The sequence below is a fragment of the Choloepus didactylus genome, chromosome 16 (genome assembly GCF_015220235.1).
Source record: "Choloepus didactylus isolate mChoDid1 chromosome 16, mChoDid1.pri, whole genome shotgun sequence".
Classification (NCBI taxonomy): domain Eukaryota; kingdom Metazoa; phylum Chordata; class Mammalia; order Pilosa; family Megalonychidae; genus Choloepus; species Choloepus didactylus.
In genome coordinates this window covers 18,806,906-18,832,195 of record NC_051322.1, presented here as the reverse complement: position 1 = coordinate 18,832,195, position 25,290 = coordinate 18,806,906, and the positions used below count along the sequence as shown (strand labels likewise).

General features: G+C 41.2%; 1 protein-coding gene across 2 annotated transcripts in view; it reads right to left on the bottom strand.

Moving 5' to 3' along the window:
* Positions 1-14,925: 14,925 nt before the first annotated feature.
* Positions 14,926-25,290, bottom strand: part of RNF152 (ring finger protein 152) — an 82,343-nt gene continuing 71,978 nt past the window's right edge. For both annotated transcript variants that reach the window (XM_037805547.1, XM_037805548.1), the window contains one exon: positions 14,926-22,923. In XM_037805547.1, the coding sequence (XP_037661475.1) occupies positions 22,156-22,767 (612 nt within the window). In that variant the 5' untranslated portion in view covers positions 22,768-22,923 and the 3' untranslated portion in view covers positions 14,926-22,155. The remainder of the gene's footprint in view (positions 22,924-25,290) is intronic.

Genomic DNA, 25,290 nt, shown 5'->3' with positions numbered 1-25,290 from the left:
ACCAAGCCCCTGTGGCTTTAACAGAAGAGAAAGATTCTATGAAACCACTTAATGAAAAAAGCACTTCTAGGGCATTGGAGACTTGGAATTCATGGAGACTAGATCAAATGGGAGGTCTGGGGGAAAGAGAAGAATATACCTCCTGGCTTGCCTCAGATTGTAGCTCAGAGACCAGGGAAAGTGTCTAGTCTAATATCTATATCCCCTTGTTTGGAATTTGATAAAATTCATTTAAAATTTTGCTTTGTCAGGGCTTTGGATGTCAAATTTGAATATAATTGCAGCGAGTCACTAGCTATCCTTGTGCAGGAGGTAGAGAGTCTGGTGGATAGGAGAGCAGGCACTCACAAACAGATTTCCCCCAAGTGCTGCTTCCACCACCTATAATCTGCATAAACTTGGACTAAGTTAGCCTATGTAAGCCTCGGTTTCTCCACCTGTTAATGGGAAGAAAAATAGTACCTATTTCACAGAGTTGTGAAGCAACAATACATGCACAGCATGGAGGACAATTCCTAGCATTAATCCTAGTCATAGTTATTATTACCCAATAATTATTTCCCAATAATAATTATTATTAGAATAAAGGCTGATTGTCCATGTAAATTGGGACTATCTGATTTGGGGAAGGAGAGAGGAAGGTTTGGTGGATTTATGGCAGGCAGCCTGTCTTACTCCCTGTAGAACCAGAGCAGGGCATTTGGGGTTAGTTTTAAATTGATGTTTGTTTTCAAAAGAAAAAGACTTTTTAAAAGAGCTCTGATCCTTTAAGACTGAACTACCGCTTTAGAAACCCATCACCTAGCAACAGGAAGATAAAACCTTCTCTCCTCCCAACAGGTAAACCTCTGGCTTATCTAATTGAAATTTCGGGCTTCCTGCCACACTCCTGAAAAACTATCACTTTAAAGGGATTAAACCACACAAGCCAAACAAAGTCAGATTTGAATGTGCTACTTTTCAAATAGTAGGCTAATGAGATTTTCATTGGGAGAAGAGATTTGAGGATTTACAGCTCATAATTTAGTTCGCTTTGTTCCATTAACATTCACTGAATTTAACAAAAGGAGTCTGCAGCAAAATCCCTTTCTTGACTCCTGTCTGGGGATCAAAGATAAATGTTAGAGGCAGAGACAAAGTGCAAACTGTAAGAAAATAAAGAATTATCTGGACGTTTCACCGGGTTGAATTTTTATTCCTCCCTGTCTCTTCCTTGAACCTCCCCTCCAAAGTCCATTGCAAATGCAATCCATCCTACTTCTAAACTATCTGCTCATTTCATGCTTTTCCATTTCACTATTGTTGTTCCTTTCAGGGCTCCCAATTGTTCCCTCCAGGTAGGCTGCCCTGATCTAATTCACATTTCACACAGTTGGCCAGTTTACTGATCTTAAGACACAGACTTTCCTCATTCCACTTTTCTGCTCAAAAGTTTCAATAGCAACAAAGTTCAAATTCCTTTGCCTGGCATTTAAGACCTTCCATGATCTGACCCCAAAATTTCTTTCCAACCTTATTTCCATCTACCAATTCTCTGAGCCAATTCTTTGCTCCAGCCAAACACAAATGTACCCTAAAGTTTCTTGATTCTATGCCTCTGTTTATACTAGAATCTCCTTGATGCCTTCTCCTTGAATCCTACTAATTTAGCCCAGGTCAAATGCCACTTCCTCCAAGAAGGCTTCCTAGATCTCCCTTCTTCTAAGTAGAAGCAGACTCTCACTTTTCAGTTATACTTCTGTTACGAAACTATCACATTTAGAGCGGTCAGCTGGGCACGATGGTTAAGATTATGGCTTTGGAGGCAGAGAACTAGGTTTGAATCCAGCTCTGCTGCTTCTTAGCTGTGTTAACTTGGATAAACCATTTACCCTCTCCGAGTCACAGATTGTATTTGTTTTTAAAAATGAAGTGCCCAATCCCAAATGGTTGTAAAACTTAGATGAGTTAGATTATGACAAGTACTTAGCACACAGCCTAGCCCATAGTTGATATTTGGTAAATCTTATTCATCCTTTTTAAAAAAATTACATTTAACTTGTATTATAGTCTTTTTTTGTATTTTCTCCATCTCCTTTCTCCATTGTAAAACACTCTGAGGCAGAATCTGTACTGTAACCCTACCTAGTCCCACTCCCCACAGTGCCTTCCATGTATTAGTTCTCAAAAATATTTTGAATGAAAAATTAATTTTTTTTCTCATTCAAAATCACACTCACTATGACCTTCCCTAGGCATCCTACCTAAAGTGACCCAGCCCACCCCTGCCACATTGTACTTCTTCATCAGGCCTTCTTTCTACATGACACAGCCACCATCTGAAGTTTTAGAAACTGGTTTGCTTTGTTGCCTGTCCTTCCCACTGTCTTGGTCAGCAGGGCCATGGGCCCTCGGGCACCTGCAGGGAGGCTCCTTCCTCACCTCCTCTAGCTTCTGGCTGTGGCCGGTGGTCCTTGGGTTCCTTGGGTTCCTTGGCTTGTAGCTGCAGCACTTCCATCTCTGTCTGCGTCGCCACCTGGGTCACATGGCCTTCTCCCCGGGTGTGTCTCTGTGTCCCACTTTCCTCTTCTTATAAGGGCACCAGACCACTGGTTCGGGGCCCACCCTCATCCAGTCTGGCTTCATCTTAACTAACTATGTCTTCAAAGACCCCATTTCCAAATAAGGTCACGTTCTCAGGATTGGGAGTTAGGACTTGAACATAATTTTGCGGGGAACACAATTCAACCCGTAACACCCACTAAAACACATGCTCAAGAGGACAGAAGCCCTTGTGTGTGTTGATTATTGCCATATCCTGTCACCTAGGTGAAGACCTTGTGCATAGTAGAAATGCAACAAATATTCGATGAATGAATGAATGAATGAATGAAGATTGTCTTTCTTAATATTTGCATCCCTCATGTTCTGATTTGCTAATGCTGCTGTTATGTAAAATCCCAGAAATGGATTGGCTGTTATAAAGGGGGTTTATTTGGTTACAAAGTTAGAGTCCTACAGCCATAGAGTGTCCAAACCAAGGCATAAACATGAGTATACCTCCACTGAAGAAAGGCCATTGGTGTCTGGAAAACCTCTGTTAGCTCGGAAGGCACGTGGCTGGCATCGGCTGGTCCTGGGTTATGTTCTAGTTCCCCTTTCAGCTCCTGTGAGTTCCTGGTTCTTTCTCCAGGACATTTCTCTCTAAGTATCTGGGAATCCTGTCTTAGTATATCCCGGGGCAGACTCTGGGCTGTATATCTCTAAAGCATCAGCAAAAGTCTGCTTTCAACCACCATCTCCAAAACATCTCTCTAAGCTGCAGCACTGACCTCCTTCTTTCTGAGCTCTCATAGGGCTCCAGTAAACTAATCAAGACCCACACTGAATGGGCAGGGCTACACCTTCATGGAAACAATCTAATACCCATGGTTGGGTGGGTCACATCTCCACGGAAACAATCTAATCCAAAGATTCCAACCTAATCAACACTAATACGTCTGCCCCCACAAGATTGCATTAAAGATAATGGCGTTCTGGGGGACATAACACATCCAAAGTGGTCTACCTCAATAAAGTGATTGTACTCACTGCCTCCTCCTCCAAGCTAAATTTTTAGAGAATAATTGGTATATTAACCAGACAACTTTGCTATATAATTATCACTTAAAGAAACCAAGTTTTACTTAATGGGGAGCTGAGATGGAGAAAGGGTAAGACTGACATCAGAGATGGGAAACTCAAATGAGCATGAAGGCCAAGCAAGGAACATAACTGAATGCAACTCAGAGCAGGGTAGAAATAATAACTCTGCATGGCCAGGCCAGATGGGGCAGCCACGGCTCAGCCGCTGCGGAGGTGTGCAGGCCCCATGTTGTCAAATCTTCTGGTTTTTCAAGAAAAGTTAGAAATCTAGATATTTGTGTGAAACAGAGATTTTCAAAATATTGGCAACAACAAAAAACACCATGCAGGTTGTATTAGTTAGGGTTCTCTAGGGAAATGGAATCAACAAGAGATATCTATAAATATAAGATTTTACAAAAGTGTCTCACGCAACTGTGGGGATGCACGAGTTCAAATTCCATAGGGCAGGCAGCAAACTGGCAACTCCAGTGAAGATGTTTGATAAACTCCTCAGGCAGCAAACTGGCAACTTCGATGAACTCGTCAGGAATCGTTTCACTGGTCAGCCGAAGAAGTGAAGGTCCTCTTATCTGTCTTGCTTAAAAGTCAACTGATTGATTGGATTAAATCCAGCCAACTGCATCTCTCATTGTGGAAGACACGCCCTTTGGTGAGTCATCAGTCACAGCTGCAGCCAATTGACTGATGATTTAATAAACCAGCCTGTTAGTTTATTAACCAGCCACAAATGTCCTCGCAGTAGCAGTTAGGCCAGTGCTTGCTTGACCAGACAGCTGAGTACCATCACCTGGCCAAGTTGACACATGAACCTAACCATCACACAGATCAAATAAAACACAGCTTCTGGCAGGATTGGACAACTTTCTTGCAACTCAACTGAGGCGGGCAGCTTGGGAAGAGTTCTTTCTTTTCCTTTCTCACCCACCCCTTTGCATTTCAGATCACACTGGTTTTACTGCGTGCAGAATATATTTAACCTGACTTAAATAGATATTAGCTACAAGGCATTTACTTTGCACAATTCCTTAATTTTGAAGAGAAAGTGTAAGATCTTTTCCCCCTCTGCATAATTTACTCTGCCAACTGTAATTGTCCCAAGCAACCACCACGCTGGAAAAGTGTTGAAGAGGGGCTGGCCCTGATGAATTGAACTATTTGCTGACAGCGAAGGGCCGAGTCCTCCTATCAGGCTCCACGCCCGCCCAGCCACCACCCGGGCAAGCTCTTGATCTGGATTACAAAACCGCTACTGAGAAATAGCAGCCCTCCCCATTTACTTTTTATTTCGTTCCTTTCCCCTATCCTTCCTTCACCCCTTTTCCTCGTTTACTGGTAAATATATACAAACAGGATTTGCATTAAAACTACCTTATTACATTTAATTCTCTTAAAAAGGATTCTGGTTTATTGGAATCTACGGTTTTCGGACCGCTGGGATTGGGCCCCGGCTCCATTAACTACCTGTATGGCCCTAGGAAAGCTATTTAACCTTCCTGTGTCTCAACTGAGAAGCCAGGAAAATAATAATTCTTATGCATGCTAATGTCCAACATGAAAACAGCAGTGCTCATTTATTCAGAAAACGTTTTGGAAATTCCTTTTCTTGAAACATAGCCAGGGACCCTACAATCGCTAAAGGATGATTAGTGATAAGAAAAAAGAGCTGCCACAAAGCCCTTGCACTTTTCCCTGTGGGATGAACAGTGGTTCCATCCTCAGCCTTCACCCTGAAGGCGGGAAGCAGAAGACGCACAAGACAACAGGAGCACGGGGACAATCTCAGCAAGGAAACATTTGGAAGCAAGGACAAGGAGGGAGAGAGGAAGGAAAGATAAAGGGAAGCAATCCAAAGAGAATAACCTGGGGCCATTTAGTGCAGGGGTAGAAATCCTGACATACCTTTTAGTAGCCCGGGGAACACAGGCCTTTTCAACAGCCAAGCAGGGTGCTACCAGGTGTTGGGAGAAGATCCAAGTGAGAACCTGTTCCGCTCGCAGGCAGACCCCCAAGGAAAGGCATGGGAGCCAGGGAGTTAGATAAGAGCTAGGAGCACAAGACTACAAGTGAGCAAGTTACGAGGGGACCAGAGAGGAGGGACTCGTCACTCCCTCTGGTAGGATCAGAAAAGCTTCCTAGAGTATATGACATCAATGCTGGGTTTTGAAAAAGAGTTTTCCAGTCAGATCAGACTGAGAGGAAGGGAGAACCAGTGTATGGATAAATGCATTCCAGAAGCATTAAAAATAGTTTAGCACTGCTGGAGCTTACAAGTAGACTGGAGAGGTGGGTTGGTGGTGGTGGGTCATGGGGAAGCCTGTGTGTTATGCAAAGGTCCCCATGCCTGGACTTACTGGTAAGTGGGAGCCAGTAAAGGGTTTTGTTCAGGAGTGGGGCATGCTCAGAGATCTCTTTTTTTTTTCAAAGAACATACTAGCATTAGTGAAGAGGAGACAAACTGTGTGGTAGAGATAAAGCAGAAGACAAGGACGTTATTGAAGAGGCTATTGGAATCTCCTGATGAGCACCTAAACCAGGGCAGTGGCCAAAAGGATGGAGAAGAAAAAATAAATGAGGTGTTTCTTTTATTATTCTCTATAGTCCTTATAGTTATTCATTTAACAATTATTTAATGAGCATTCACTGTTAACAACAGCATGTCATTCATATGTGTTATACTTTTAAGCTTTTTAAAGCATTTTCACAAGCATTATCTTGTTTGAGCCCCACAGTAACTAAGTGAGGTAGTCAGGGTAAGTTTTAGCATCCCTATTTTGCAGATGAAGAAACAGAGGTTCAGAGAGGTAAACTCATTTACCAAAGGTAATAAAGATAATAAGCGGCACATCCTGAATTTAGACCCAAGTCTCCTTACTCCACTCCAGGTATAGCCTCCACCCCCACACCAGTGTTTCATCAATTCAAAACAATTTCCTTATTTACACATCCCCGGGAAGTGGAAATCTTCTTGGCAATGGACTATCATCATGGAAATGAAAAATTTCAAAGGAAGCCGAAAATTTCAGCAGACTGTATAATTTTCAGAGTCATTGATCTGGACACTAATGGCCTGGCAAATGGGAAGGAACACAGACCTGTTTCTGGTTTGTTTTTTAAATAGGCCACGAATCCACTTATACATACACACAGCTCTACTGCTGTTTATAATGAGGATTTATGGGATGCCTGACAGAATTCCTCTGCCAGGGTAAAATCTCTGAGTTGGATGGAAAGGCTAAATAGGCCACAGAGATCTGTCTCGTTCACTAAAGGGAACACAAGAGCATTTGGTGGCACTTTTAGGCTTAATTTGCTTTTCAGCTTCTCTGCCGTCTGTGTAGGAGCTGGGAGGTGAATTGTTGATCAGTGCGTTAATATACAGTAATTTTGTTACGTGTCTCCATTATCGTGCATCCTAAATGTGAGTGCCTTCAAAAAGGCAAGGTCACAGCTTCCACCTCTTGCTAAGTACAGCATTTATGTGTTGCTCCCGGACCTGCTTGTCAAAAAGCATTTTCCATTCAGAGTTAAATCTGGCTGATTTTGCCAATATATTTAGATGGCTAGGCTTGCATTTATTGCTGTAAAAAGAGACTAGTCCTGCTGTAATAATATTTTCCACTTAGAGAGCACTTTGGGTTGAGAGGCCCATTTTGTTGCCGCCTTTTAAAAATCAACCACTTTATCATGGAGGTTTGACTGTAAAGGTAGGGGAAGGCCTCCGGGCCCAGACCACAGAATCACCTGGTAGTGAGAATGGCCTTAATAGAAGGCTATGTGGGCAATTTGTTTCCTGTACCCCCACGGGAAAGGCTGCTAAAACCTCAAGTTTAAACCCAAATTAGAGTCAACCAAATTAGCGAAAATGACTGGGTGGAAAAAAAGTAGTGTAGAAATGGAAAGCATCTTAGAAATCACCAAGCAGAATGATTTTCAAGATTTTTTTCCCTCTCTCTCTCTCTCTCTCTTTTTTCCTTTAGAACTCCTTTTATTCAGATAAAATATTTGCTGGATTGGTTGGTGCATCCTATGCTTCCCCCTTATCCTCCTCTAGTGGCCCTCAGGGCTCCCAGGCAATATTCTTTTCAAACAAGAAAACTGAGATCCGGGGAGACTGGGTGACTTGCTCAAAGGGACAAGTATTGTATCCTAACGGTGTCTCCTCAGCTGAAGAAGAAACTTAAGGGAAGGAGGAGTGATGAAACCCTAGCTCTCCCTGTGATGGTTTCCATGTTAGTGCTTTTCTTCTGAGTGGGGATCTTCATATGATCTTGCGATTTGGTTCGTCTCTTTTATTCCTTCTTGATCTTCCCTGGGTGGAGATGGCAGCATTTGATTTTTCTCCTTAAATCCATGTTGAAACTACTAGAGTGCTTTTGAGGACATACAGAAACACTGACCTCAGACTCTTGTCCTATGTGAATCACAAAATAAATAGACTTTAATGAGGAAACAGTGCAGGCCTTTGCAGAACAGAGGGTGGATGGTGGGCCCTTCACCCTGTTTCCCCCCTCACTGCCCTGACCCGGCTCCTCTCTGATTGATCCACCATCACCCGGTGACTTAGGAACACTTCTCTTTTTGTTGTGCATATCAAATAAAAGGCAAGCGATGTGAATCTTAAATGTCAAGATACAAGAAAACTGCAAGGCCGATCTGCTTAACCAAGCATTTCTAGAAGGGAAGAGTCCTTTTGACTAATGTTTTAGGCTGTTTGCTTACCATCCATCCATCACGAGTTCTTATTTGTCATTCCAAAGCAGATTATTTATTGGTGCCCAGAATCCTTGGGTAATGGGCATGTTATACAAATAAATGGAATAAATAAATTAGTTCCTGAGCTTCTCATATAAATCCAGTTGAATTAGATGTATCTAAAGTCACTCAGTCTTGAAGAGCAAAGTGGAGACAAGACGGTAATGAAAGAACCATGCTTTTTGTCTGAGGAAAAGCAAGAGGAGGAGAAAAGCTCACTCAAAAGGCATGACAAATTCAAGAAACCAAGGAAGTCATATTTGTGCTAAAAGTTGGTTGTTATTTTTGAGGCTCTGTTTCCCAGCTGCTTTTTCCAAAACCTCACTTAATCTTATATCTCTAGAATTCTCCACTGAGAATCAAATATGGGTCTTTTCAAAAATGGAGTTGGTGGCAGTTACTTGACAAATACTGCATATGTCCAAAGAGAAAATAACGCTGCTTCCCCTCAAAAATATGTCCCTCAGCAAGGAGGAAGTAGCCTTAATTCATAACCTGTTAGTCTTCTTCTTGTGAAGTTAATATATTTTGAACAACAATGTTCTATTTGGGTTAGACACACAGACTAGAAAAAGACACACACACACACACACACACACACACACACACACACAGTGTTCCTTTGCTGAGATCTCACAATATAGCAGGCACTCTCCTAAATACTTTTGCATTAACTCCTCTAATCCTCACAAAACCCTATAAACCAGGTATGATTATTATCCCCATTTTATTATGAGGAAAATGCTAGTTTTAGATGCTTACTGACGTCACCTGATAGAACTGTTTTGTTCTTTTTCAGGGACAAACAGAGGAAAATAACATCAGATTTAATATGTGTTATACAATTAAGGTAAATCATTTTTCAAGTAGACATTTGACATCTGTAGCTATGAAGGTTTATATATTCAAGTTGGCCTAAATCACATTTTTCTTTTTGAGATCTCCTCACTGGGAAGACAAGGTGTCCCCTTATGATTTGGATTATTTGATACCTTGGCATGCAGGATTTACCAAGTACCCCGTGTGAGGAAGTCTGCCTGGCAGCTGTGGGGAAACCAGCGCTGTGTATCTGGATCTTACCTTCAATCCAGTCACAGTCAACACTAACACACACCTACACTCACACACTCGCACACACCATCCTCCTTCCCAGAGTTCTGCCCTGGACCCTGCACTTGCTTCACCCCAGTCGAGGCCCTGCCCTCTCTCGCCTAAACACATACCACCTACCACAGTTAACTGCAACAAAACAAGGTGAGATAAAGCATTCAAACTAATGGACTATGGGGAAAATGCACTGCTTCTCTAGGAGGTCAAGAGGGAAAGGGTCGGTGTAGACAACATCAGTAAAGTCTAATTAACAAGCAAGTTAGAGCCAGCTTTTAGCAGGAGCATTTTGAAGCAAAGGATGTGACTTTGGAGGATGGCTGAACAGGAACAGCTCATTAAAACAGGTTTGATGGGCAGGAAGGAGGAAGCCGACTATTCCCCCACAGCAACAGTGAGAAGCTAAGCACAGAAAGTGATGAGATCTGCAAAGAAGAGCGTCCCAACCACCCTGTGTATTCCAAAACTGTCAGTGCATCCAAAGCCTCCTGCTGCTAAACTATCTCAGCAGACACGTACAGGCATTCACTCAGTGAATATTTACTGAGCATCAATAATTCTACTAGGTGCCGGGGAATGCAATGGTGAGTGCAAAACACAGATAGATCTTGGTCTATCAGGGATGGATCCCAGGGAGCAGCAGCGTGATCTCCTCTGTACCTAGTTGAAAATGTCTTATAGGAAATCTTGCCCATTGAAGCCCACATTCACTAATTCTGCTTTGCCTCAAAATTTACATAGCCAGTCTATCCTCTTTTTTTTTTTTTTTTTTAAATGAAACACCATTTTCCAGAATGATGTAAATTGAAGTCATTCTGAAGTTAGTTGAGGTCTCCATAAAAATGAAACCCATCATATATCATCTTCTTTGGAACAGGCCGAAGGAGCTGGGCTGAGACTAAAGGAAATGCAAACATTGTACTTTGAAATGGATGTTAGCTTACCAAAAGTTGAGGAATGGAGGCAAAACAGTATGAAGGAAAATCTGGACCATTCTTGGTTGTCTGCCATAAAGCTAGGAAGGTGGTGGGTTGGGGATTGACTCACGTCCTCCATATGTAAAGAGGACCTTGAGGATGCTAAAGAGGGCCACATGAATCAGGACGAGCCTTCATCCATATGACTTTGTAAGCAAAGGAAATTGGAAAGAAGAAAGCGGCAGCCAGAGGAGCAGACACGGGAGAGAGAGAGCCATGTCACAGAGGCAGAGACGTGAGCCAAGCAACCCCAAGGAGCATGGCAAGCCAGCGCCCAGAGCGCCACAGATGCCGGCAGAAAGCAAGGCCTGTCGACCTTGACTTTGGAGTTCCAGCCTACAAAACCGTGAGACAATAGATTTCTGTTGTTCAAGCCAACCAGTGTGTGGTATTTGTCACAGCAGCCCTGGCAGACTAAGGCACCATGTGACTGTCCTCACTCTGGGGCAGAGGATAATTTCATGGGAAACGCTACCAATGTGCAGTGGGAGCTCATGTGTTTAAAGTACATAAAAACAGACGGAAATTTTTACATAGTTCTTATATTGCCTATATATTGAGTTAGAATTGAAAGTAAATATTACAATATTGATTTTATTCCCTGAAATTTTTATTTCTATTAAAATGAGGCTCCATGAAATGGAAAATGCTTTATTTTTTTGCATACTTGTTTTGCATATGTTCACAAGTTCCTTTCGTTTGTGCAACCCTTCAGGCAGACAGTGGTTCTCAAATTATGGATCTCGGCTCCCTGGGGGTCAACAGGGTCTTCCAATGTGTTGCCTGCCAATCCCAAAACTTTGTCTTGAATGCCTGAATGGGACCAACTCATTAATAACTGCCTACATGAGTTATGTTTTGCTAAATTTAGTCTTAAACTAAAATTAGTGCTTTTTAGAGTTTACCAATGGCTCCCAATCAGTATTTTACTAACTTGGTATTTTACTAACATTGCAAGGCTCCTAGTGCACATGTGCATATACAGATAGTTGAAATTCCTGCAATTTGGGAAAAGGACACTGTTATTCATCATCAGTAATGCCTTGAATAGATGTTTTTTAATTGCTGCTCTTCTTGCTTCTTAATAGAAAATTATTGTTAGGTTTGCTCATCGTTATCAATTTACTTTGTTGTGGGCTGTCTTTAATCACACAGTATGTAGTAATGAATATTTATGAATTTTAGACTATAATTTTCCAAAACTAGATTTTGATATGTATGCGCTATGTCTAAGTATGAATCATCCATGCCCTTATTTCTAAAGTAGATGAATACATATTTCCCCCGTAATTTGCTTGTGTGAGAACATCTCACTGTTAATGTGGGAGGTGCATGAAATTTTACCTTGAAAAATACAACATCCCATCAACACAAATCTAATTACTTGGCTATTTTACATGTAATACAATTAATGGGCTATTTTAAGTTTGCATGATATTGTTTTAAAGTAAGAAAGCAGACATATGAGCTAACGGTTTAACCTCACCATGTAACAACAAGTACTTATGTTTTTTGCAATTTTTTTGCAGCTTTTGATTATCACTTCAACACAGGATGAATGTGATAAGGCAGTTTCAGTCAAAATTGTTTGAGAATCAGTATTCAAGGCCAATATTCTCTAAACTGTGTTCAACTACATGATGATAGGTGTTCTTCAAAATGATGATTTCTTTACTCAAAACAGTTGGGAGAAAGCGATACATTAGATTCCCCTTTTAGAGATTTACAAGGTCCTCTACTGTATTAAAGACTCTGAAAAGTTCAGTAATTTAAAAATAAACTGTTTAACTCAGTGTTTTCCCAATTTATTTAACCACAAAATATTTTTTCATATAATACCTACTAATAACTCAAAATACAGCTTGGAAAACGCTTTGCTCAACTATAAATTAAACAGAAGTTTATCCGTAGCCTACATCAGCAATACTGAACTCTGGATATGTTTGACTCAGAAACTAATAGCACAAGTATAGGAACAAGAATTCCACACATTCTTTCCCTCTGCACACACACAGGCAGAAGAAAAATAGCTACATGTAATGCAAGGACAATGAGGCAAAATGTCCATCGTGGAGCCAGTTTCACACATGGTGATGTCTTATGAAAATATCTACCTGTGAAATAGACCCCATAGCTGTGCTTTTGTAAAATGCTCCTTTCAGGATATTCTTGGGGTCTGGGGAAGAATACTGAAATATCTTCAATCACAACACAATGTGGCACAAGGCAATGTACGGATGACCTGGAGCCTGACAAGAAAAGCCAACACTCCATCTTGAAAAAAAATGCTATGCCTCTTTTCTCTCCTATTATCCTTTCTGGAATATGTTTCTACAAATGGTACTCACAAACCGCAATTCATCATTCAGGTTTTATCCTAGAAGCCACTTCTTCCAGAAAGCCTTTTCTGACCATAATTCCTACATTGAATCTACCAGGTAGTTCATCCTCTTCCATATGATATGTATTCAAACACCATACACTTCTGCAGTGGATTTAAAAATTGTTTATTAATGCCTATCTTTCTTACAAGACAGTGAGGTCCATGAGGACAGTGTGTTCATCTCAGCAGCTTCCAGCACCCAGCGGTAGTGGAACTCTCAAGGAAGGAGAGAATGATGGAAGAGGAGCTCCCTAAATTTCCTCATGATTCTATATAAATAATCCTTTCTTTGTAGCTATATCATAGTATTTTTTCTCTATTCAGATCTTTCTCTAAATATCTTCACCCTTTTAACATTCTTAAGAAAATCTGTGCTGAGTTCATGAAATGCTCATATATATCACACACATATATACACATACAACATATATACTGTTAGAATATATAGAAATATATATGCACATGCATGCATGCACACACACACATCTATGCATCCACTCACTCTTGCTTAGCAAATAATCATTAATCAAGCACTATAGTGTGAACAAAGAGGGTATGTACAGGGAGCAGTAGGTTTGGGGAATGACAGAGATTGAATCCATTTTCTGGGTCAAGCTGAATTGTGCAAAAGTGTTCAAGCCTATAAAAAGAAAGGGAGAGACTCAGTCCAGTTCCAGGATCAGTTCCTTCTCGCCCATCAGCCATTTACCCAGCCAAGTGCAATGCTGTACCCACTGAAGATGGGTTTCTCTTCCAAGAATTATCACTGAAACAAAAGCATTAAGAAAAACAATGCATTGGCAGATATACAGGCTTTCAAAGGGGTGTGTGCATGGGAGGGTGGGGATGGCATGCAGTGGACGCTGGGGTCCATGGCACCCGCTCTCCTGTGCACCCTCCTCCACTTGTCCCAGGCCTTCAGCTACTCACACTCACCTCTTTGTGCAGGCAGGAGCCAGAATGGCAAGGATCCTGGAGCGGACAAAGCCTGGTCCTCAGCTTCAAGTCCTCTACCCAGAGCCAGAAAACCTGTGGCACCAAGAAGACTGCCAGCTGAAGAGGTGGTCAATGTGGACGTGCCTAGGTAAGAGGCTCCTGTGGGATCTCCTGTGACTGGCTCTTCTTAGCCCTGCCCTCCTTCAAGTCTGGAAAGATCAGTGCTAGCCTGAGGAGCTACAACCGAGAAGGCCAGAAACGCCTGCCCCACCTTCTCCCAACGGACTCCGTCTCTAGCTAATACAAAAGCTCAAGCACCAGCACGCGGCTCTAAGAAGGGACGCCCTGCCCTCCCCACCCCGTTTCAAGACCAGGGAAATTCATGCCAGAAATTTTTAAAAATGCTAAAAATTTCACACTTTTAAAAATCTGGATTTCCTAGTACAAAGTTTGCTTTTTGGTACAAGAAATGAATCAAAGTAACCTTTTGCTTTTAAAACTATGGGGATTGTTTTTTAATTTCCCAGAGACAGCCAGAGCTTGTTGACATCAGCATGCATGAGTCTCAGATAGCTGAGGACCCCTTAACTAGAATTAGGCCCCCACAAAATGGAACTGAAATCGGTGGATGTGATCGAGTTATTGAAAGACAAGATGGTTTTTATTAAACAACAAAAAGGCTTTCCAAATGCCCTCTGTCCTACTGAGAAGAGTGTTTACTGAAGGACACCTTTACTGACTCAGGAGGAGGAGGGCACGTCACCCCGCTTCTCCCAAATGGGGCTTGTGTGAAGTTGTTGTACATATGACACAACGTGAGTAGCCCACCAGGGACCCAGTGCACGCAGCCTCATTTCTACATAGTGGAGGATAAAGGTAAGGCCACCAGAAGCCACAAAAACCAATTTGCAGAATCACGATTGCACTCATTCCTTAGAAATGCATTTTTCAGCTTCTTGGAGGAGCCACTTGAAAGTCACCTCCCCTTAAAATCCTTGGCTCAGGAGCTCATTGTTGCTTTATTGCCCAAATCTATTAAAATCCTTGGTGTAACTGATGATGAAAATCCCAGCCAATTTTGTTTTTTTATCTTTGTGGGTAGGGGAGGGAAAAAAAAAAAGCCAACACATGAGTCTATTTGAAATCATTTTATGAATTTTAATCATAGCAAATGTGTTTTAACAGTAGTCATAAAATCAACATTACCACATATACAAAGGACAAGACATCAGTTTGGCATACAAAAATACCATATATTAAAATTGGGTTCATTGGAAAAACTCAGGACTTGCTAAGACACCATCTATAACAGAGAGAGCAAGCAAGAATGCTTTTTAAGACATTCAGATTTATAAACAGCAGCTTGATATCCCCTTTACAAAGTCAATATTTGGCAACATTTGGACAATATTTTCTACACAGCCCAGCAGCTCATTTATCTGTAGGGCTACTTGGCCCTTTAAAAGAAAAGCTCCTAAAATAAATAATCCACATAATTGTAATTGAAACAAGTCAAGGACTTGAGTTAACAGCCTCTGAGCAGCATTAATCTAGCCATGGGCCTGGAGTATTTGTTATCAAGAGGACTGGAGGACACCCCAGTGGAGCAGTAAGAATGGAAGGACCCTGTGCAGCAGTTGCATGGTTTATGTTGGGAGTTAAAACCACCCAAGCTGAAACCAACCTCCACATCTGCAACTACCCAGTGAGGCAAAGATGAACACGTGGTGGAATAAAAAATATAATAAATGAAAAACAACCAGAATATAGACCTAAATATTTTTAAACAAGTTTTCCCAACAGTATTAATATACTCGAGTCACAATAAGTCCACAGGAATAGGGACAGCATCCCAGCGTTCAGAGGACGCTCGAGTTGGTACCGATCCATACTGATGTTGGCAACTGACGCGAGAGCAGCCTCTGAAATTGTCTACAGTGCTGACAACCTAAGCAAAGACAACAGGGCAGGATGAGAGGAATAATGGGGTCTCCTGGGACCCCTTCCTCAGCTGAGCACAACCTCTATGTCTTCGACTTAAACATCCCAAACTTGTAAGGTGCCCAAGAATTTGGTAGCCCATCCTGGAATTGTGTGCTTGACTAAGTTATTTCTAGTTTTCCTGTGCTTCCTTCTTGAGCTCGGTTCTGTCAAGACTGACCTTTATTCAGCTCCACCTTTTCCAGAGGATCTACTCAGTGGTTGGGTTGTCTTTTAGCCAGGAAAATCCTACCAGGAATTTTCTGAAGCACAGTGTAAGATACAGCTATTATGTTCTCCCACTATTTAAATCAAGACAGCAGAGACACCAATGTGCTCCCCTTAGGGGCATATGACTCACCCACTTCCTTCCTCTCACAGCCTATGTAGCCCTCACCACCATCATTCCCAGCTGTCCATTTCTGGATTCACTAAAACCAAATGTCAAGTTAAAAACTGAGTGCCCCTATGGAAAACTCTTGTTAGAATAATCCAATAACTCATGCACTAGGGAGATTACAAAAGACTTCCATGTTGGCTCTAGCCCTACATCCCATGGTGAGGAATTTAGAGCAATGTTCTAGAACAGGAACTATAGGAAAACATCCCCTCAAACACAAAGAAAATACACACTTCAAGAGGCCCCCCAGTACTTTGCCCCAAGTATTAATTACTAAGTGATTGTCTCTAAAAATGTCATATGAATAGTATAAAAAACCTTAACGTTAGAATAATAAAGTCCAGCTAACGAGATGAGTGTTTTCAAGCACCACTAACATCATAAATGAGATATACCTAGTGGGATATCCCAGGCAGTGAATCCTGAAAAAAAAAAATCACTGGCCCAACTCAGCAAGGAGACTTGTGCAGAAAAATCGGAGCCACACTTCAGGAGTTCAGAAATAATGGTGCTTTATCCTCGATTGCTTGAACAGAGTCAAAAAATAACAGGCCATTGAAGACAGAAATTAAATGCCCCACTTGCTTATGTTCTTCTGTGATCAATGGCTTCCTAATAAAATGTATACAGTAGAACCCACATCTTCATCTATTTGAAAGTTTGCAAGAATTCAGTCTATAACTCTTGCAAAGGTAGTTGGTTTGGCATAATGTATGCAGCTCATAGCATTGAAGAAACTAACATCTAAATTCAACATTGTGTAACCCACAAATTGGTAGACATGACTAACAACATTTTTTTTCACTTGATTACTCCAGTTACTTACAGCTAAATCATGTGCATATATACATTGTGAATCAATTGTGTCAGGAAAAAAAAAAGGCAATGGCTTGAATTTCCACTTATTTTTTAGAAGTGTTTTAGGTTTAACAAAATTCAGCAACAGATCATGGCTTTTGAACTAGACTACTGCTTCCAAAATAGTTACTGAATCATCTTGACTTTCATTCTTCTTTGGAGTTTCTGTTTTGGTAAGGATTACCTTGTAGGTGACGTTTTACTGAGAATGATGGAAACGTCAGGGAGCAGCTTCTTCATCTAGGTCAACGATGACAAAACAACTGAATGATGGTATTTTTTGTGTGGAAAAAAATGATGACTGGTTGGCAGCATCATTTTTCAAAGAGAAGTTAGAAATCCAAATCTTTCATATATCACTCCTCTTATACCAATAACCTTTGGACATCTAACTTCCTCTTAAATCTAAAGAAAAACTACCACTTTTTGCAAAAATTAAAAAATGATTTTGAAAGACAAGCTGTAGAGAACAGTCTTGCTCATTGACATGTTCCAGAAAAACCCAGTTTTGCTAAATTGAAGCAAAAGCATTTGGTTTACATTACACTTGGTACAGAGTGAAAAGTAGAGTAATCAATGTCTACACAGAAGATTTTCAAATAAAGAGACAGGAACTCTTCCTTTCAAATAAAAATCTAGACTGGGCTAAGTACTGGACTATCAGAAAGAAGAATTTTCATCTCCCCTTTACCCACTTAAGAAGAAATTCTAGTAGTTTTAAGAACCCTCCCCCCAAGTCTTTAAACTCCATTGACGATGTTTTTGCTGTTAAAAAAAAAGGGGGGGCCTTTGTGCAAGGCTTCCAATCTTCAATTCCTTCAGTGATAACTAAAATAAAAACCAAACAAGACTAAGACAATGTCAAATCTTACTCTAAAAATAGTACCCACTTTTTAGACTGGCATCTGAGAAATGATGCTCGGACATGCCCACACCAATACAATGACAAGCTGGCAGACATCAAGGGCAAGCAAAACCAAAACTCTTATCTATGAACAACACAAAAAATGCTTATTCTTACACATTTCACACCTTCCTAATGCAGTGAATGAAATTTGGGTAAGAGGTTGGAAGTAAAGAGGGATTTCATCAGGCTGTTTTTTTTCCTGTAACATATACTTTTTGGCCACAAGACCCAAAACACAATTCCACAGCACAGGTCATGCATAGCTTGCAAGTCAAATGTTTGACAGCCACTGTCTATTATTTTTGGACATGAGATTCACATGTAGCTAATGATCCCAGAAAAAGGGCTTATTAAAGTACTCTTTAAGCTTCACTGACCATCTCTTGTCCCAAAGTATCTAAGTAATAACATCAAAGGGCAATCAATGAATTTTCACTTTGTCATACTTGGGATCATGTACTTTTTAAGCCCAGAAAGAAAAAAATTTCCCCACTTGCATGTTACTAGACAAGCTCTCTTCTTTGCCTCCCTTTGTTGCCCCATTAACACCCTAAAGCACGATCCCCTTGCACAACCATCCACAACCATGCGGTTCAAAATGGTAGCCATTAGCCACATTGGGGCTATTAAAATGTGAATGACTTAAAATTAAGTGAAACAAAAACCCAGTTCCTCAGCCCCAGCAACCCCATTTCAATTGCTCATCAGCCATGGTGGCTAGTGGCTATGGCACTGGACAGCACAGATTACAGAACCATTTCCATCATCACAGAAAGTCCTGTCAAACAGCACTGATCTAGATGTTCCCAAGTCTGGCACCAGCATGGGAGCTAAGCTTTAAGGAACCTACTCTTTAAGCTATGCAGTAGATTAAATTTAATTATTTTTAAAAGAAAATAGCTTCCAGCTTTCTGATCATAAGGCATGACTGGAACTGAGAATAAATTTGCTTTTTCATCACAATTTATGCCCCAAGTCATTTTACAAAACTTTTCCAAAGACAATGCCTTTTGGTAGAGGACTTGGCTCTGCTTTATATATTAAGCATTCTCTTATTAATGTCAAGATCATTAGATCATTTATAATGATGAAAATTTATGCTTCTTATAGTTACTATTTACACAACATTCATGATCCTTTACATATGATAGGCAGTTGGGACCAACGTTTTGCAATTTTAAACACCCAAATCACATAGTTTGGTAGTTTTCCTTTAAAGTTTACTCTCATCCCTAAATCAACCCTCCTTTCATCTCCCAGAGAGATAGATGCTTACTAAAATGAATATTTAAATCTGAAAAAAAATCTAAAGCAGTAGTTGAGTTAAAGGATATTGTCCACCCTAAAAAAGGATCATAGACCCTAGAGAGATCGGCAGGCCCCAGAAGGAAGAGGCAAGTGGACTTAGCACTGCCAAGTTCCCGACTCCCTTTTGCTGCAGGGTATAAAACGCTGCTGGGAACCTCTGTGGGCCTCCATTAGCTCATTTGCAAAGTGAACCCTACCTTGCAGGTTGCTTTCAGCTCTAACATTCTGTGCTCTTCGTCTTCTCAGTTGTGATTTTTTTGGTGATGCCCAACTATGAGTTCTGGCCCATTGTGGTACTGGACTTTCGTTGTGTTGGGTAGATGGGTTTAGTGGGTAAGATGTAAGAAGAGGCCAGGGATGCTGAATAGCATGAAAAAACACCATTAAGCCTATAAAATTTCTATCTAACTGGCAGGCTGAGACATTACGCACAAACACTCACACGGGGAGGAAAGCACATCCTAATAGGCAGGTACACAAACGACTGCAGGCAGAATCCATTTAGACAATTTAAACAATGTTTCTTACATCAATAAGACTCGCACACAAAAAAATTCTGATTTCAGTTGTTATTGTTAACTTAAATTGTAAGGTCAAGAATCTATCATAGAGCCAATTAATAATGCACTGCATAATTGCAGATCTAGCACGGGATTGCTTTTAAGTTAAAATTATGTGGATGTTTTTATTCTAGGGCCTTGCACTAAGAAACACAGGACACTGTATAGCCTCATACATTAGTGTCTATATATAACCTACTTAACAAGTAGAATTCTACCACATACTACACTACAGGGTCAATCATTTCATACTGTACATAAATGTATGTAGACATCACGCACAAAATTAATTTGAAGATAGCATGGCTTAAAATTCAAAGGGTAAAGTCCATTTGAAATGCAGAATTCTTAATGCAACATTGCTTTTTTTTTTTTCCAAGAGGAATAGAAATTAGGTCAGACATGCATTATAGCAGCCTGGGAGAATTTTAGAAATTGACACTACTCCAACAGTATACTATATTACATAATAGACGATAGTATTCATCTAATGATACCTAAATTATTAATACCAAATAAATCCTAGATTATTTGTTGTATAATGCCCAATAGCTTACACAATAAAATGGCATTTTGACCTAATTTCTAGTTTGAGCTTTCAAATAAACTTCCTAAAGATCTTATGATAAATTTGAAAGATTTGAAAAGCCAGAGTTCATATTTTCTTTTTGAACCCTCATGCCAATTAATCAGTGTTAGCTTTGTATTCTATACATATTTTTGTTTTCTGACATTAATTCTGTTAATCTACTGTGCATTTTTTTGTTTTGCTGCTAAAAATAATAGATAGCATATAAACAAATTAAATTACATCTCAATCTTTCAGGGCTATTTTCTGGCTTTGCTTTTTGGAACCAGCCACTGCTTATCTTTCTCCCCATTTTCACTGATACAGTGGAATGTAAAAACAGATGCATTTATGAGTAGAATCCTTATCACATACCCCTTGCTCAGGATTGCTATTGAAAAAAGGAGATGAGACCTGTGAAGCTCAAAGCTATTTCTGAATACACACATACCCAGTAACAGGAATTATCATTTAATACTAGCAGACCTTTCTTACAAGCATCTAAAAACTATTACATTTACAAATATCTGAGAATTTATGATGAACCGGACCATTTTAAATGGAATGTGAATTGCTAGTTTACCTTGCCACTTTTCTCAGTGAAAACATTTTGAAATACAACAGATTTTCTTGCTTACACCAAGAAGAAGAAACTGGAATTCTAAGCGGTTTAACCCCTAGAATGACAGCTTTTGAAAAACAATCATAGACTGTCTATTAAAACGCACATCCAGGGTTTGCCACTAAATAACAGTGCTCACGACAGTACTCCAAAGTAGGAGAAATACAGCATCTTTCATTAACTCTCCATGTTTGTGTTCTTTCAATACAGGACTCAAATACACCAAAGAATGTTGAAGGTGGACAGATATACAACATTTCACTGAGAGGCACCCAGTGCCCACAAAGTCTTATTCCTGGCATTCTTTCTGAAGAGATTTAAAAATCTGAGGTAAATCAAATTACATACACACATACACACACACAAATACACAATATTTACATTTTAAATTCTTATTTTGTGAGATGGCTTGAGAAAAATTGGCCTACAGGTTTCCTGTGGGATTAGGCATTTCTATTAATACTCGGTTTTATTGCTCCCTTCAGGCTTTCTGTTTAATAAACACACAGCAAGCTCTAATTGCAAGTGAAGAAAAATGAAGGTACATGACAAAACATGACATGTCAGAAACACTTGTTCAAATGTTTTCTCCAAAACGCAACTGTCCATTTTAATTCATTTTCATTTGGTGCGATTCAAAATATATAAAAAGTCCCAGCAACTACATGAGGGCTGGATTTCATTAAAAAAAAAAAAGAAAGAAAAGGAAGGAAACCAGTGCAGCTTATCTTTACTGAATTTGCACATGGACTCTCAAGCGTAATTCTACTTGTCTACACAGCATCTCTGTTTTAATCTACTGCATTGATAGACACATTGTATGCACTTGCACAGCTTAACCTCTAAGTGGAATAGGTCTATCTTGGAACCGGGTTTTGCAAATCATGGATTACGGTCCGTTTAGTAAATGATTACGAGGAGGCATGCAATCGTCCTCAGAGCCGCTGCCCTCAGTTCTCACAGCAACCAGCCTGTTGTCTTGCCAAACGAGACCTTCCATTCTGCCCTTCGTGTCTGCCTTCAGGTTTATCAAATGGCAACCCCGAGGCCAGAGTTCCACACTAAATGGTCAGAATCGCCCCCCCCCCATCTGCTCACCGACACCCCCGTCACCAACACCTGCTCACCCCCAAGCGGGCAACCACGCGAGACCCTTCTCTGCCACACCCCTCAGCCACAGGAGATCACAGTGAAGCGCTTGGAAATGCAAGACATGTTGTGGAGCACGATGCCGAGCAGGAAAACCAGCACGCACGCCACCAGGATGACGGTGCACACGCCCGACCACGTGGAGCTCTTCACCGCGCCGCGCCGGTCCGGCTCCTCCGCCGCCGCCTCCGGGGCAGCTGCGCCCTGGAGCGGCTGCTGTTCGGCGGGGACGGTCACCACGGTGACGGCCTTGCGCTGGCCCCCGGCCAGCAGGCGGCAGCCCAGGTCCCCGGGCAGCAGCGTGCGCTCCTTGGAGAGGGGCAAGGGCAGCATGTAGCACCCGTTGCTGGGAAGTTTGATGAAGACCGGGGTGTGCTCCGACGCGTGCGGGATGGCGATGACGGCCAGGACCTCGGGGTCGTCGGGGAGCTGCGACACGGAGAAGCCCGGGGGCAGCTTGGTGACGCCCCGGCACCAGGGGCACCTCACGTCCTTCTGGCTCGTCCTCATCTGCTGGAGGCAAACGGAGCAGCAGGTGTGTTTGCAATCCAGCAACTTGGGCCTGCGCCGGGGGCTGTAATAATTGAAGCAGATCTGACATTCCAGCAAGGAATCTTGGGAGAGCGTCTCCATCGCGGCCCGTGGGCAGGATGGTCAAGTCCAAGGTGAAGGGCTAGGAGCCTCTCAGAGTCCTGGGCTCCAACGCTTGCCGCCTTCTCCGGGTCTTTCCAGCACCAGGGAGTGACCCAGGAGCTCACAGACATCCAGCAGACTCATCCATGTTCATTTCTGAAGAACATAAAAAATGCAAAGTGAATTATTTTGAACAAGCTGAGATTTCAACATATTGAATTGATTTGTACCATCGCTCAAGTCTTGACACTGGGACAACAGCATAAAATCTTCCCACTCATGAGAACAACAGGTGCTCGGTAAGGGCCATTGGAAGGTAAAAGGAAGTTGTCTTGACAGCTCATCACAGCAAATACTTTGCTCATTTCTAAGGAAAGAGGTGTATGCAACCTCCATAGTTCATAAAGAGGGAGTATGTTGTTTCTGTTTTGTACATTTCCTGATCCTGGTTGTCCTTAAATACATGGAGAAACTCTCTTGCTTCCAGTAAGTTTGTAACATTTCTTAGATCCTCTGACATTCTTTTCCTGACTCCACTTACCTGCCTGTAAATATTAATTGCCAGATTCAGGCAACTTCACACTTTTAGGTGATTCACATAACTAGCTTGCTCATTTTATATTGGTTAGGATTGTTCCTTTCTCAAAGGTAATTAAAATGCTGCAAAAGAAGCACGCAAAGCCTTCTTTCTGCTTCTCCACCAAATCATATGAACCAGGTAATTCTTGGAAATTGGTTTAAAAAAGACAAAAACAAAACAAACCAAAACAAACCCCACAGTGGCAATGAACCTTAAGGCAGTAGGGACCATAAAGGCAGGTCTCAGTAATACTTTTCAGTCAGTTCTTTTAATTTCATTACTATTCAAGCTTACTCCAAGTAACACGATGAAAAGCCTCATCAGCCTTTAAGAGGAACGCAGTCCTGCTACGTGCCACTACGTGGATGAACCCTGAAGACACCATGTTGAGTGAAATAAGTCAGACAGGAAGGGACAGATATTGTATGATTACACCTCTATGAAATAGCTAGAATATGTAAATTCATTGAGACAGAAAGTAGAATGCAGGTTACCAGGGGCAGAGGGAAAGGGGTGTCAGAGCCTAATGGGTATAGGATATCTGTTTTAGGGTGATAGGAAAGTTCTGGTACTGGATGGTGGTGAGGGGAGTACAACATCATGAATGTGATTAATCTCACTGAATGCTGTGCCTGGGAGTGGTTGAGATGGGAAAGTTTATGTTGTACATATGTGTTCTAGTTTGCTAATGCTGCCAGAATGCAAAACACCAGAAACAGATTGACTTTTATAAAAGGGGCTTTATTTGGTTACACAGTTACAGTCATAAGGCCATAAGGTGTCCAAGGTAACACATCAGCAATCGGGTACCTTCACTGCAGTATGGCCAATGGTGTCCGGAAAACCTCTGTTAGCTGGGAAGGCACATGGCTGGCGTCTGCTCCAGAGTTCTGGTTTCAAAACGGCTTTCTCCCAGGATGTTCCTCTCTAGGCTGCAGTTCCTCAAAAATGTCACTTTTAGTTGCACTTGGGTTATTTGTCCTCTCTTAGCTTCTCTGGAGCAAGAGTCTGCTTTCAACGGCTGTCTTCAAACTGTCTCTCATTTGCAGCTCCTGTGCTTTCTTCAAAGTGTCCCTCTTGGCTGTAGCTCCTCTTCAAAATGTCACTCACAGCTGCACTGAGTTCCCTCTGCCCGTCAGCTCATTTATATGGCTCCACTGATCAAGGCCCACCCTGAATGGGCAGAGCAACACCTCCATGGAAATTATCCAATCAGAGTCATCACCCACAGCTGGGTGGGACGCATCTCCACAGAAACACTCAAAGAATTACAATCTAATCAACACTGATAACATCTGCCCGCACAAGATTACATAAAAGATAATGGCATTTGGGGGACACAATACATTCAAACTGGCACAGTATGTTTCCAATTTAAAAAAAAAAGAATGAGCAACTAAAGAGATGACTGTTAAATGCAAAATATGCTCCTGGACAGGATCTACTAATGTATGTGAAAAGCCTCAAAAGAATATTATTGGGACATCTGAAAAAATGGAGTCTAGACTATAAGCTTTATATCAATGTTAAATTTCTTGACCTTGATAACTGCACTTAAGGTGGACGCATAAGTGACCATCCTTGTTCTTAGCAAATGTACATGGAAGTTTTGTGTGTTCAAGGAGCATGATGTATACAACCTATTCTCAAATGTTTAGGAAACAGATAAAGGTTGGATGGGTGGGTAGATGAGTGGGTGGACAGATAGATGGGTGGATAGACTGAAAGATATGGCAAATGTGGCAAAATATTAAAATTAGTGGATCTGAGTATAGGGGTGGCTGTGTTGGAGTTCTTTGTATAGGTTTTACATTATTTTTGCAACTGCCCCCTAAGTTTGAAATTATTTCAGAATAAAAAGTTTAAAGGAAAAAAACACAAATACTAATAATCAAGTATTATATAGTAAAAGGCTGTCAAAGAAGATGGCAAGCATCCTTCGA